Here is a 13,595-nt window from a genome sequence, read left to right on the forward strand (position 1 = left end):
TACAGAATTACCTGGCGCTTAATGGAGTCAAATGAAACTTAGCCAGAGAACTTCAAATAAAGAAAGTTTGAGGTCTTTATTCCTTTTGTGCAATGGTTAGGTGACAAATGTGACCACATCACAAATTGTCCTCGAGCTCACAGAATGGCTTCAATTTGTCCTACTCTGCAATCGCCTCTCATTCACCACAATGGGTCACATTGGAGAGGCAAAGCCCAAATAGATGCAAATTCACATCCAATTTCATGGATCTGAAAACACTCAAAATAGCCTGAACCCGGCCATGGAGAAGGTGCAGATTCCAGATAGGCTTGATAAGATGATCCACAGGGTGCAGAACAGCTTGGGTTGTCAGGCATTGTTGGCTTTTAGTGTGTCTAGCTCATTTACACCCCACCATACTCTGAAGGAATATTAATCAGGGGAGCTTCACTCTCAGCGTGAGATGAGCTGCTCTGATTTTCTTTTTTCACTGTGAGCTTGGTTTGTCAGAAAAGAGTTCAATCTGATTCTGCAGGTAGTTTATAGTCCCTGCTGTCAGGGCGGGTTATATGGGGACAACATCACCCAATTTGGAAACAATGTCTGGCCATATGTTTCTGAATCATATGAAAATGTATCAAATATTGGATTTGATATATCCCTTTTCCAACACCACCCTACAGCAGCCATTAATGCTTGTCTGGGACAGATGCCTGATGTAAGACGCTAATCTTAATGGTACAGGTGGATGGGAAGAATTGTTCCACAGCAATTCAAAGCAGATAATCTGGTTCAGCTGGTTCAAAAAAGTTAATTAAATGACTGAAATGTTATATTCAGTTTAGATGAATTCAAAACAATTCTGAAACACTAATGCACATGTAACAGGAAAGTGTTTTGCATTCCGGAACCTTTTCCATCCAAACCATGGAAATGTTTTGTCAATGTTGTTGTTTCTAGTTCATGCTGACAAAAGACATAACTTGTATTTACATATACAGTCCAGGTCAATTGATTCTTAAAAAAAATGTAAAAAAACCAAACATCTATTATTATTTTTTGATATAATATTACTGTATCAAAAGTATATGAAATCACTAAATGTTAGGATTAAAAAAAATAGGTCAAACCTTTAGTAAAAAAGCAAAGTCACGCTTTCCCCTTTTAAAGTCAAATATAAATTTCAGATACGTTTTCTTAAAGCCCCAGAGTGTAATTCCTGTCATTTTCTGGCGGTATCTGGTGGTAAAGTTGCAAACCCCAACCAACTGAGAACCCGACAGGGGACACTTTATGTTGGCGCACCGCTAAATCCGTTTTGGGCAGCGCTGAAAATTCAACGTGAATGTGCTTATTCTGGACCGTTTTCAACACGACGTAGCAAACATGGCGCCTTACACGTAGGTCGGGTCCACCTCATGTAACTATATTTAACTCATTCAAAGTTGACGAAAAAACATTGGTTCTTTGTTGCAGGTTTCCTATATGAGCACATAGTTATGGACAATATATTCAATTACTTAGAATAAGTTCTTCTAAATATTACACACTGTAGCTTTAAACACGATATATAAGGTTTATTCCGTCTACAAACATTGGGCCAACTGTTTTCCTCAGCAAGCCTTAAAAACCACCGTGGTCAGCCCACCGTAGATTGTGTATTATTTCTGAAGAGCATTGGGACGACAACAGTGTGTAGAATATTAACAAAACCACACGATCAAACCGTTCAAAATCCTTGCTACTGCAGGTACAGGGATTTTAATGTTTGACTCAGCAGGTTGACGACTGGCAGAGCAGCTGTGTAATATGTCATCAAATAACTGGTTATCCTTCTCACTAAGCCTCAACCTCAATATGCCGTGTTGAGGATGGTGAAAGAAAATGAAGCAAGGAAAACATTTTTCAAACTGTAATTTAAGCTGTCCTAGTGACGGAGCTCAAATGTCTGTCTGTCCTTTTTAAAAAAAATCTGTTGGTAAATCATTAAATAAAGCAAATAGAATAAGATTAAACTTTGGATGAGCCAGGAGAAACATTGTTCTATCCCTGCCTCTCCAGGTTGCCCATGCTCGTCTATTTATAACTGTGAGCTATGGCTTTTACCACATATTGGTTATTGAGGCAGTGCCAAAGCCTTGATTTGAAATTTATCTTGGAAGGCGAGCACATTCAAACAAATTACCAACATTTCTTTTGTTGTTTTTTTAATCTATACTGTGATTAACAGCAATGAGATGTGTTGTTACGTGATGTTATGTTGGCATACACAATTAACAAAAAGAGATAATCGTAAATTAATAGATTCCTCACATTTACTTTGGGGTGGAGGGATTTATAGACGTCTTGCTGGTGCAGAGGGAGCCTGACTGTGCCAATTCTGTTCATGCACAGAGAGGCTGTATGTTATTTTACGTTTCCCATGGATCATCCATAGATTAAGTATTGGCCACTGAAGCATCCACTCAATCTGTCTGCACCAAATATGAGATCTACTAATTAATTTGGGAAATCATATAGGAGCTACACGTGAACCAAAGACGAAGAAAAGCTGTATTCAGTTGTGATGATGTAATACTGCTCTGCTGGATGCAGTTTTCCATTTCTGACAAGGTCTGCACAGATCATGTACTTTATTTATTATGCAGACGGTCATCCCACTGTGCTCGTACACAGGATCTGTCACTTTGCATTCAGTCTTGATTATGTCATTATATGGCAGACGCATATCTGGCTGCCGTGCCTGCGATATCTCCAACAGCCACAGCAGGCGAGGAGAAAGGCGAAGTGTTCAAGGATTGCTGTCTCTATTTGCTTTCTCTCGCCAGGTTGTCAACAAGTAATCGGTCCCCATACAAATTATGTTTCAGTCTTAGTCGTTTAATTGTTGCTGGTCCGTGTGCAGTGGATGAAACACAGAAAGTGATAACAATGTGCAGTTCCAATTAAATCCACTCATGTGTGACTTATACTTGAGGAATTGCTTTTCTGCTCCAGTCAGAAATGTTGGAGACTTTGTAGCACCGTGTCTGCATTTATGCACACATGGTGTTTCATGAAAATATGCAAAAAGTTCTGCATCGTCTATCACTGTGAAACTCTGGTCAGTACCAAATATGAAAGTATTAAGGAAACCACAGATTTGATTTGTGGCACATTTTCCCCTCTGTAAACAGCTAGGCATTTCCTGTTGACCTCCTGTGTGCTTATGGCTCTAGAATGACTTGATTATTTCTCCTTGATTGCTTTTGTGTTGTGGTAAAACAGACTTGGAGAACTTCAAGACGCAGAGAAGAAGTCCAGTGAGGGTTCGCGAAGGTCAAGGAGTGGTCTTACTGTGTGGCCCGCCACCATACTCTGGAGGTAAGTTTTTTCCCCCTCATATGAATATGTATATATATTTTAATCCCTGCCATAATCAGTATCAGTGAAGAGTCATTAGTGGTTTGACACAAAAATGTGGACATTGTGTGGTTTGACTTGTCTGATTCCTCATCTGGTCTGTTTCTCGGGATAAAGTGGAAGTGGTGTTTGTGCCCTCCCCCCTCAGATCTCCTGGCTGTTTGTTTGTGTTGTTGAGATCAGTGGAGTGAGTCATTTTTACTTCGGGACACTCTGGCCTGTGAGCCTAATTTTCAGTGGGGGCGAGGGAAAACTTTGGCATGCAGAGTGGAGAGGCTGTCTGCGGCTGGGTCCCTGCCAGGCTGAGTAATGGAGCTTCTCTCTGAAGGTGCTTTGTTTGCTTCAGATCAGCCCTTTGCTTCCATGACATTATCCATGGGAGTTAGCATCCAGTGCTATTAACTTCTGCGCAGGGGTCTGAAGATTGGCTTTTTGCTCTACAAGCCAGCAAGAGCTGAATGTTATTCTCCAGTGAAACACACTGTCTCGATTTTTAGGGATCAGTTTTGAAGAGTATAGTGATCTTTACTGTAAGTACTCGCCAAAATTGCCTCTCCAGACTTGGTACACACCATGTTTGGACAACTCGGCACACTGCATGTTCAATTTGAAATATTAAGTATTAGAATCTGTGATTGGCTAACTTTGTCAAATCAATTTAACCTGTTATAACTCTCTCTAAATGTTTAATGCAATTTGCAACCAAAAAGCAATTAAACAAAAAATGTTGTGCATCAAATTACTATTATTTCAAAAACTGTAAAGGCTACAGAGTTGAAATTTGATGTCTGGCAAATGGCTAAATGCTTAACATTGTCAAAAAATTGCTACTGTATTTTAGCACAAAACCATATATATATATATATATATATATATATATATATATATATATATATATATATATATCTTTTTTAGCAATTCATAAGTTTGCTTTTCACGGCAATATGAGCTGCATTCCTGCATCAATAATGTAAATAAGCAAAATGTTGAGTATATTATCGTTCATCATCCTTTGGAGGAATTATTTCATGATTTTTTAAGCATATCTTTTTGTAATTTACTCAATTACATTGCCCATATTATTGATTGATGGAATAAAAAATAATCGCTAGATTAGTTACAGATGCATTGGATTTACATGAGTTTTATATCACGTAATGTATAAGTTGAACCCAGACAGTTGTACCGAACATATACAGTATTTTAGTATTTTACATGCAAATGTTGCATACATTTAAGATGTCATGATGGCACAGATTTTCATATTAATGTTGTTTTAATGATTCTTGCCATTTTCCCATGGTCTCAATAATGGCAAACTTGAAACAATAGCATGCCGTTGTGATGAACACAATATAATTATATGATTGTGTTAAAACAGAAGAAGTTAAACATCTACTGTATATAGTGTGACACTGAGATTCTGCTAACAAACTGAAAAATGTTCTCGCTTTGGCTGCTGGATGTTATCCTGTATGTTCACACTGAGCACAAATTGCTTTCAATTTGGGTAAACGTTAGTCAACTAATTCATGTATTACTGCTGTGTGAAACCACGCTGTTCAGCTGCTGCAATGAGCTGCTGCTGTTGCAAACAGTTGGCTTAAATTTGTAGTGCTTTGTTCTGTATATATTTTAATGAGACGTCTCGCCCCGTGTTGACAAGGAAAAGCTGGAACAATGAGCCATATGCTTACATTTGGCAGACTCAAAGTGTAATGGCTATTTATTCTTATTTTTTTAGACACATCCACTGGTGCGAGTTGTCCAAATGCCAGCACACACCCTAACCAGCTCAAACCACAAAGAGCTGCGTTGTCCGGATTGTTGGGCCGTAGTGTCGCGACGAGTGTCCAGAAATATTTTGAAAACTAAATTCAATGGTTTCTTCCTTATTCACAGGAAACCAGCACCAGTTTAGTCTCGATTATCTACCAGATGGAACAATCCTGTCTAGTTTCTTCCTATAGAAGCATGATGAATTAGCTGTTAATAGGCAATCCTTTATTCAAGAGGCTAATGTTTACAATTTGGAAGAGGAAGATGGCTTCCTTTACAAGGCGCGTCGGGTTCCCTGGAAAGCCCTTTGGGTTTGCCATCTTTTTAGTGATGGGCACAGAAATGAGTTGACATTGACCGACTTCTCTTTGGATAGATTATATGTGCCGAATTCTTGCAGGTGGTTTACACACGGCATACAAATGGGCTACAGATATTTGTGAGCCTGTCAGATAAGAGGAGGAGACGCACAGTAAACAACCATGATTTATTCCCATGGGAATATATTGATGTAGTCTAATGAGTTACCTTTAAATCACCTTTGAGTCAAGGAAATAATCTGTAGTTTTTAGATGTTTAATGAATGCTGAAGTCAGTGTAGGTCATTCAAACTATCCTATGACTATGTGGTGTATATTTTATCAAATACAGCGTATTGGCGTTGCAGCATTATTGATACAGTCGGTGGCTAGTTAGTTATACGTTCAATTGAGAGGAAGTAATTCATTTGTTAATTTTAATTTGTGTGGGAACAATCTTTGTATTTTTTGGATAGGTTGCCAAACAGACAACTTCCGTCATGATTGTCATATTTGCTAAATATACATTTTTCCTCAGTGCAGTTGTTTAACAAAAAAACAAAAAACAAAAAGTTGAGCAAGGCTAAGCAAGGGTGTGTGTGTGTGTGTGTGTGTGTGTGTGTGTGTGTGTGTGTGTGTGTGTGTGTGTGTGTGTGTGTGTGTGTGTGTGTGGATTATGAAATGTGTTGTTATATGTTTGAACTAACAGATGGTTAGAGTTTGAACACTCTTTGTCCTCTGTTCTTGCTTAACTCTCCCGCAATAAGGGGACTTGAGGACACTTTCATTTTAATTAGGGATACAAATGTAACCTCTCTCTTTCTAAACTAATTTTCACAACACATCCCCCAGCCTCTGATGTTGGACCTTGTTTGAGAATTCCAGCAGCTTTGTTGTGACTATGATCTTGCATATTTGACTAAATCAAATTCACAAATGTTAATGTGTGTTTCAAAAATCATTGCAAATATCTTGCTCTTGATGTTCTGCTGGGCTTTAGGGAACTGTTGATAGATTTATTTCCATAATACATGTTCATCTTGTCTTGTCAATTGTTACCAAAACTTATTTCTTCTCATTTGGGCTCCAGACTCAATTTGGACTGCCCTCTGACGTGACACTGATCATTTGGGATTATAGTCCCGGAGTGGTGGTTGTCAGCAAGCCAAACTCTTACACTGCAACTGGCCCATATCTGTCTCATCCAGTCGGATACAAAGCCTCTACCTGCGCTTAAAGAGGAATGATAGCCACATCAACACTTACATAATAATCTGGAGGCCCATCATTATTTCATTATTTAAATTGAGCTTGAAAAAAATCCCACTACTTGTAGTGCCACCGAGCCACATAAACTCACACTGTCATTAGAGTAATTGCTTGTGCGCATTAGATTAAAATATTGTATTATTGTTTTAGGTTTCATAACATTTGTGCAGATTTATGTTTATGCACAAAAGGGAAGTGATTGTCATTTATATCTATATCAGGTACAGATGAAAAATACCAAATGATTACTAATTCGCTTGAATATGAGGAACCAAGAACATTAATGGCCTGATCAGCAACAGCACTAAAGCATAATGTATGGTTACATGTGTAGAATGAATAAATACCTGAACTTGAACAATAACTGTCTGTGTAGCTGCAACAATATACAAATTCTGCTCATAAACAAACCAGGGATACTAAGTGTTTGCTATGCTACAGATTAAAGATGAAGCTCTTGCTAATACAACAAGCATGCAGCATTTACATGAGTGTGAACATGATAAACATGCAGTCTCACCCACTTTGTCGTAGATATCAAAGTGTGTTCATATTAATCCTCCACAGTACATAATTTTTAAAGAGACAGAGAAACATTGTGCTCTGTTAGTGTTCCAAAATGATAATGAATAACACACACACACACACAGACACACACAAACGCATACAATGCAAGAAATCGGACACTACGTCTAAGACAAGGATGTTTAAAATCAAATGAGCATTATCAATGCTCTCTAACTGTCAGAACAGTAATGCTGTACGGGTGAATGGTGAGTAATTGCTAATACTGTTCAAATTCACTCAAACTGGGTCAGTTTGCTTCCCTGTTTCCTCACATCAAATACACACAGCCAGAGCCTGCTTTCATCCAGCCGGCCAGTAATGTACAGACTGCTTTTATTTATACCAACAATCCCTTTCAGTCGCCTCTTGTTGTGATGGATCATGGCCGCTCCCTGAGTACAGAGTTTTTAATGATCCATTTTCTGACAATGTTTTTTTTCGTCAGCTGTCATCGTGCATTATGCCCATTGACGGAGATGTTGAGGTTTTTGAGGTGTACATTAAGGATGAATCACATTCATTTTTCTAACACCTTTGCTGAAAGGCTATAGCCTGATCCTAACTGCTGTGGTAAAGGTACACAGGCACATTAGTTCATACATGAACTCACAATGCGCTCTCATTGTGAGAACAGACATGAGTGGATCTGCTTTACATGGTCACTTTAGAAAGAAAGAAACAAATGTCTGAACGAGCGTCATATCTTGAAGTTCATGTAGGTTGTGATATTTTTAGAGTTTCTACCAAGCTCAGGCTTTATTTGAAGGAAAACATATTGAAAGCTCATTGTGAATGTATAATCATGTAGTCAGATTTTAAGTTGTATTCGGTGAAGCCGAGAAATATTGCTGAATATTTTCACAAATATAGAAAAAAGATCTTTGCTATAGTGAGATACATTCATGGGAGTCATGTGGTTGTGACAAATACATGTATATGCTTAGACAAATAATGGTTTGCGCTGCTATATTTACAGCTCTATGGCTGTATTCTTGCACATTCGAAATAAAGAAAACCCTGACGAGCATTTAAATAGACTCTCACAGCATTGGAAAATTGAGAAACGTGCTCCTATAAAGGGTGACAGGACACAATTCATGCTCAGCACAATGCAGCCTCAGACAAGGATCTGCCTCATCTCCCCTTTAAAGGATTTCAATATCCCATGCATGATTCAGGAAGCCATTATTTCATTTTAACGATGCCTCAGAACCCTCAAGACAGCTGCAGGAAGTAGTTTGGTGCAGAAGAGATGCCCTAAAACTGTAAGGCAGTTTGAATTTGCACAGAAAGAATGACCAAAACATTGTCAATTATCCGCGGCGAGTTCCAGCAGTGTGCTCTCACTGTGCTGTCCTGTATTTTGCATTAGATGTCGGCACGTGTCGTCTTTTGCTTTGAGAGCGTCTGAATGACGCTGGTTTATCCGAGGCCTCGTGCATCCTGACCTCCTTTCGCTAATGGAAACTGGCCTTTTAGATTTACTCAAGGCTGAAATCACTTGTTCCCTCTCTATGCAGCGCATCTACCCCAAAACAGAGGCTGCTCGCCGGGCTAGTAACAACACACATTGCTTACAGGGATTTTTCTCATGTGCGTGACCTCAGCTATTTCACTGAGTGAACTTGTTGTTGTGTGCTGTGAATGCAGATAGGTCGCGCCGGTTAATGGCTGTTGCTGTCCAGGGAACAGGCTTGCGAGTGCAAACTTTGACACAATTTGTTTATATACTTTTCTTCCTTTCAATGCGCACTTGTGCAAAAAGCCCACTCTGGGTTCAGTATGTCCTTGGCCTGTCATGTTTCATTTCTCATTCCCCCTCTCAGATCATTAATGGGGGAATTGATGCTGCCTGTTCATTATACAAGGGCTAAATGGAACCACAATGGAAATCTGCCACTCACTGTCACTCATTATTGCATTAGTCCATTACTTGCCATCTACAGAAGGCTCTCAAGTCCAACAATCCAGTGCAACCGATGGTGCTTTCCACTTCCTATTTCCTGTTTCCTGTTTCTCGCTGTGAATCTTTAAGTAACCAATTGGTTACCTCTTATTTGCTGCTGTCCCAGTCCATTGTGCCCTGTAGCTTTCGTATTGTTTGAAAAAAACAGACAGTAAGCATAAATAACCTTGTCAGGATGAGAGCTGCAATGTATTATTTAGTGGAGAGGAGGACATTACTGCTGTTCCCTGTGTGGGTCGAATGGATCAAGCAGATATATAAAAGATATATAAATATATAGCAACAACCAGTTTAGCTTAGCATAAAGACTGTAAACGGGGAAACACCAAGACTGGTTTTGAACAAAGGTAAAAAAAAAACCTACCAGAACCTCCAATTTTTAGAAGGTGATTTCAAGACCCCATGATGTCAAATAGTGAAATAGTCCTGCGCCAAACCCTCATTAAATGGAATTGTAGTTTTCCCTTTTTTTTGTTTGGATTAAATGTGTTAAACATGTATCAAAAATATTTGACTTGTATTTTATGTGTTAAACAAAGACGTTGTAATTAGTGAGCTTTAGAGGCGTTATTAGGCAGATTTTTTTAACTTTGAAGGACTCGAGCAAGTCCTCGTTTTTCCAAGCTAAGATGTCAGTCACCTGTCTATCGCTTCGGGTGTCTCTCTCATCTCTATATTTACTCTTGAGACCTGAGTGCCATTGACTTTCGAATCTAATTCTTGGCAAGGAAGTGAATATGCTTTTTCAAAATGGGCACACCATTCCTTTCACGCCAAAGCAAATCTATCAATAATTACAAAATGCTAGCAGACGTATGAAACAATCGAGAACATTCATATATAATACGGTTCACATATGTATTATCTAATTTAAAGTGTGACACATTGGAACGCAGCAAACATGGGCATCGTTGGCAAGAAACAAAGAGACAGGTGGGATTAAACACTGTGTGGTCCAGGCTTCACTTTCATGTTGCGTTCGTGGGATGATCACGAGGTCAGTTTGTCCTCTACAGGTCCAGTCCACCTAAAAAATAACAACACCGCACTACTTGGTAAAAAGGCGCATACTCACATGCACATTCCCACTTCCACTCACTCTCAGGATTCTATGTCACGTCATAATTTGCAAGGTTTGCAGTAATATGTCTAAGCCCACACATGCCCTTGTCCCCTAAAGTGTAGAAGTGAAGAATACTGAGTCAGTGGATGAATGTTCAACTCACGTCTCAATTATTCCCTGTACTGCAGTGCAGAGTCATCGCTTAGACAAGTTTTTACCGAGATTGCCTTTGGGACAGGGATGCAATATGGTCCCGAGCAATCTATCCCCGTGTCAACATGTCAAAACATCGTCATTCTTTTTTTATAATGTTGCTGATTGCAAGTGCAAAGCTTCTCTGACTTTACTCCAGTTGGTTGACAGTACAGGGAGTCTTTCACAGAAACTTGTTATCGTGGATGATGAATAGTAGACTAGGACTAGGTGGTACCTTACTGAATAATATGATCTGCAATACATTGATTTTATTGGGCATTATACTTTTTTTATCCAGGAGCTGCAGCGTCAGTGTTGATTTAAGGCCCTTTGTGGCTACATGACAGTCACAAAGGGAGATGTTTGTTGCTGTCTTTTTTTTTATTTACCACCACTGTCACTGTTTTTAATAAGTTCCTATTTATTCATAAATCCCAAGAAAAAGGTAGGAAAGAAGAAGGTGGATAATATGAGATGAAATAAGACAGGAGACTCATAATTTGATGGTGGTAATACAATTACACACTTGTAAACAACAACAACAACAACAACAACAACAACAACAAAAAGAGAACTTGGCTCATTTCTTTCCAGAATGGCAGCACAACCTAATCCGGTAAAGTTCTTTGGTGGCCAATGAGATACCTGCAAGCACACATTCCTGGAAGATTACTTTCTAATGTGAACGCTGATTAGTCTTTTCCCTCTTTTAAAAACACATCACACGGTATAATAAACCACTGTGCAGTGTTTTGGTGTCTGATATACTTTCAAATTCCCAGATTTTCAACTCAAACTAAACTTCCTATATTTGTATTTCCTGTCTCAGTGGTATCTAAGGCAACAGCAACTTCTCCACTGTCTTAACACAGGGCTGTCATTCATAGATCACACAGTTTTAAACTTTATTACATTATTAAGGACATCTATCCAAGAGGGAGTCGGAGTGATTGTTTTTCCAATTATGAATTGTGTTTTTAATCAAGCCAACCAGTCCAGTCGACTAATTGTTTTATCCCAGAAAGCGTCCACTCAACCTGCAGTGATGAGGCTGCCTATGAGGCCCACTTTATCCGGACACGAGTGCAGATGATGTATACATACAGTTTGTGTTTTTGACGTGCATGCCACATGTCTCACGTCCATTTTCCCTGGCTGTTCACAGAGCTTACCTTCACATGGATTTTCAACGAGTACCCGTCGTTCATCATCCAGGACACGCGGCGCTTTGTGTCCCAGAAGACCGGCAACCTCTACATCGCCAAAGTGGAGCCTTCCGATGTGGGCAACTACACTTGTGTTGTCACCAACACAGTCACCAAAAGCAGTGTGCAGGGGCCACCCACTCCCTTAGTGCTGCGGGTGGACGGTATGAAAAAAATAACCCTTTACTGAACTAACCGGAGATCACAAAACTGTAGCAGCATGGTGATTTGTTTTGCCATGATAACTAGTTTTAAAGGGTAAACGTTCCTGCTGGCTAACCTTGAATTTGAATCATCCTCATATATGTCTGTGACCCGTCTTTCAAATGGAAATTGTTTACTGTCTCCCTGTGAGCATGTTCACTGTATAGTTATGTCTGCACTAAGATCGTCTCTCCAACATTCACGCTGCTCTGTGTTGATGAGTTGGCTGCATGCTTTGTGCTGCTCAGTATGCCGAGCAGAGTGGTGAGTCTCTTGGTTCTGACTGATCATATTATGAAAGTTTTCTTCTTTGAAGTTGACTTTTTATCTGGCTTACTGGCTGACTTTTTTTTCTTTTCATGTTGAAATGAGGTTTGTTTGTAATTAAGTTCGGTAGATGTTTGACGCCAAGTAGACCACCAATATAAAACCACAAGACCAACAGTGGTCAGAAAAGTCACAGGCAGACCCTCCCACGATGAACCCTCTCGAAAACCAAACCAAACTTACTGTTGATTTTTGACCTTTTCAGGCCTTAAACCGAAAGAATTCCCTTCAGACTCACGAAGCATCAATTCTGTCTCTCTTTGCTCCAGGTGTGATGGGTGAATACGAGCCAAAGATCGAAGTTCAGTTCCCAGAAGTCGTCCCTGTTGCTAAGAGCTCAACTGTGAAACTGGAATGCTTTGCACTTGGAAAGTATGTCCCACTGTGTATTATTATTATTATTATTATAACACCGCAGTCATAACTATGCAAGTATTTGTTTACCGTGCCAATCTGAGCTGCATGGCGATGCGTGGAGACCCTTGTGAAGTGATTCTGAGAGAGCGGCAGATTTCACATTTTAATGATCCTTGTTTTGTACACAGAATATACAGAGAGGAAACATTCACAGGTTTCAGATGAATTTAACATTGACATCCTTGATCAATCTTTTCAATATTCACTAGTATCGTATACTGACTTCAATTAAGATTAAACTCTAGATGAATAGTCTTCAGGGGTATTTTTCATTTCACAGCCTTACTGTGTTTGTGTGTGTGTGTGTCTTATATTGTCATACCTTTAGCCCAGTGCCAACCATCAGCTGGAGAAGAGTGGACGGAGCCTCTTTTGGCAGGAAGGTGGACATTAATAAAGCCAGCGGTGCTTTAGAGATCCCTTACTTCCAGCAGGAGGATGCGGGGATATATGAATGTGTAGCTGAAAACAGCAGAGGAAGAAACTCGGTGAAAGGAAAGCTGTCTTTCTACGGTGAGTAGGAGGATGGTTTCGCTGACTTTGATCTAAAAACCTACCTTATTTCACACTTCATGTCAGCCTCCTAACAACTTGTACATTTATAGACCTCCACCGAATCGTCTACCCATTGATTCATAGCCTCAAAGGTTCACTTCGACTTAGCCTGATTGAAAATCTTGCAGAATCAAAGGTTAGCTTTGGTGTGAGACTAACAAAAAGTTTTATTTGTTGTCATGCAATCTGTAGCTTTTATTAGGACTCATATATAACTGCATCATATAGTGGAATGTGGTTGTAAATTAGGCTATTAACAGTAGTTCATTTCTGACAAGCTATGGTTTTGTGCCAGCGGCCAACAGGGGCCGTAGTGCACACAGATTTACACCACCTTTCAAGGAGAGGTGATTTTTCCGTCACCA

At 39.5% G+C, this 13,595-nt stretch overlaps 1 protein-coding gene across 4 annotated transcripts in view; it reads left to right on the plus strand.

The window, feature by feature from the left end:
• cntn3a.1 (contactin 3a, tandem duplicate 1) overlaps positions 1-13,595 on the plus strand; it is a 68,025-nt gene that overhangs the window by 23,627 nt on the left and 30,803 nt on the right. For 2 of the 4 annotated variants that reach the window (XM_035645607.2, XM_035645608.2), the window contains exons 5-8: positions 3,250-3,345; positions 11,688-11,891; positions 12,528-12,630; positions 13,004-13,188. In XM_035645607.2, coding sequence (XP_035501500.1) covers positions 3,250-3,345; positions 11,688-11,891; positions 12,528-12,630; positions 13,004-13,188 — 588 coding nt within the window. Of the gene's footprint in view, positions 1-3,249; positions 3,346-3,576; positions 3,713-3,762; positions 3,915-11,687; positions 11,892-12,527; positions 12,631-13,003; positions 13,189-13,595 lie in introns of those variants that run through there. The other 2 variants (XM_035645609.2, XM_035645610.2) reach the window with 2 other exon arrangements.

This window comes from Scophthalmus maximus, chromosome 3 (genome assembly GCF_022379125.1).
Source record: "Scophthalmus maximus strain ysfricsl-2021 chromosome 3, ASM2237912v1, whole genome shotgun sequence".
NCBI classification, from domain to species: Eukaryota; Metazoa; Chordata; class Actinopteri; order Pleuronectiformes; family Scophthalmidae; genus Scophthalmus; species Scophthalmus maximus.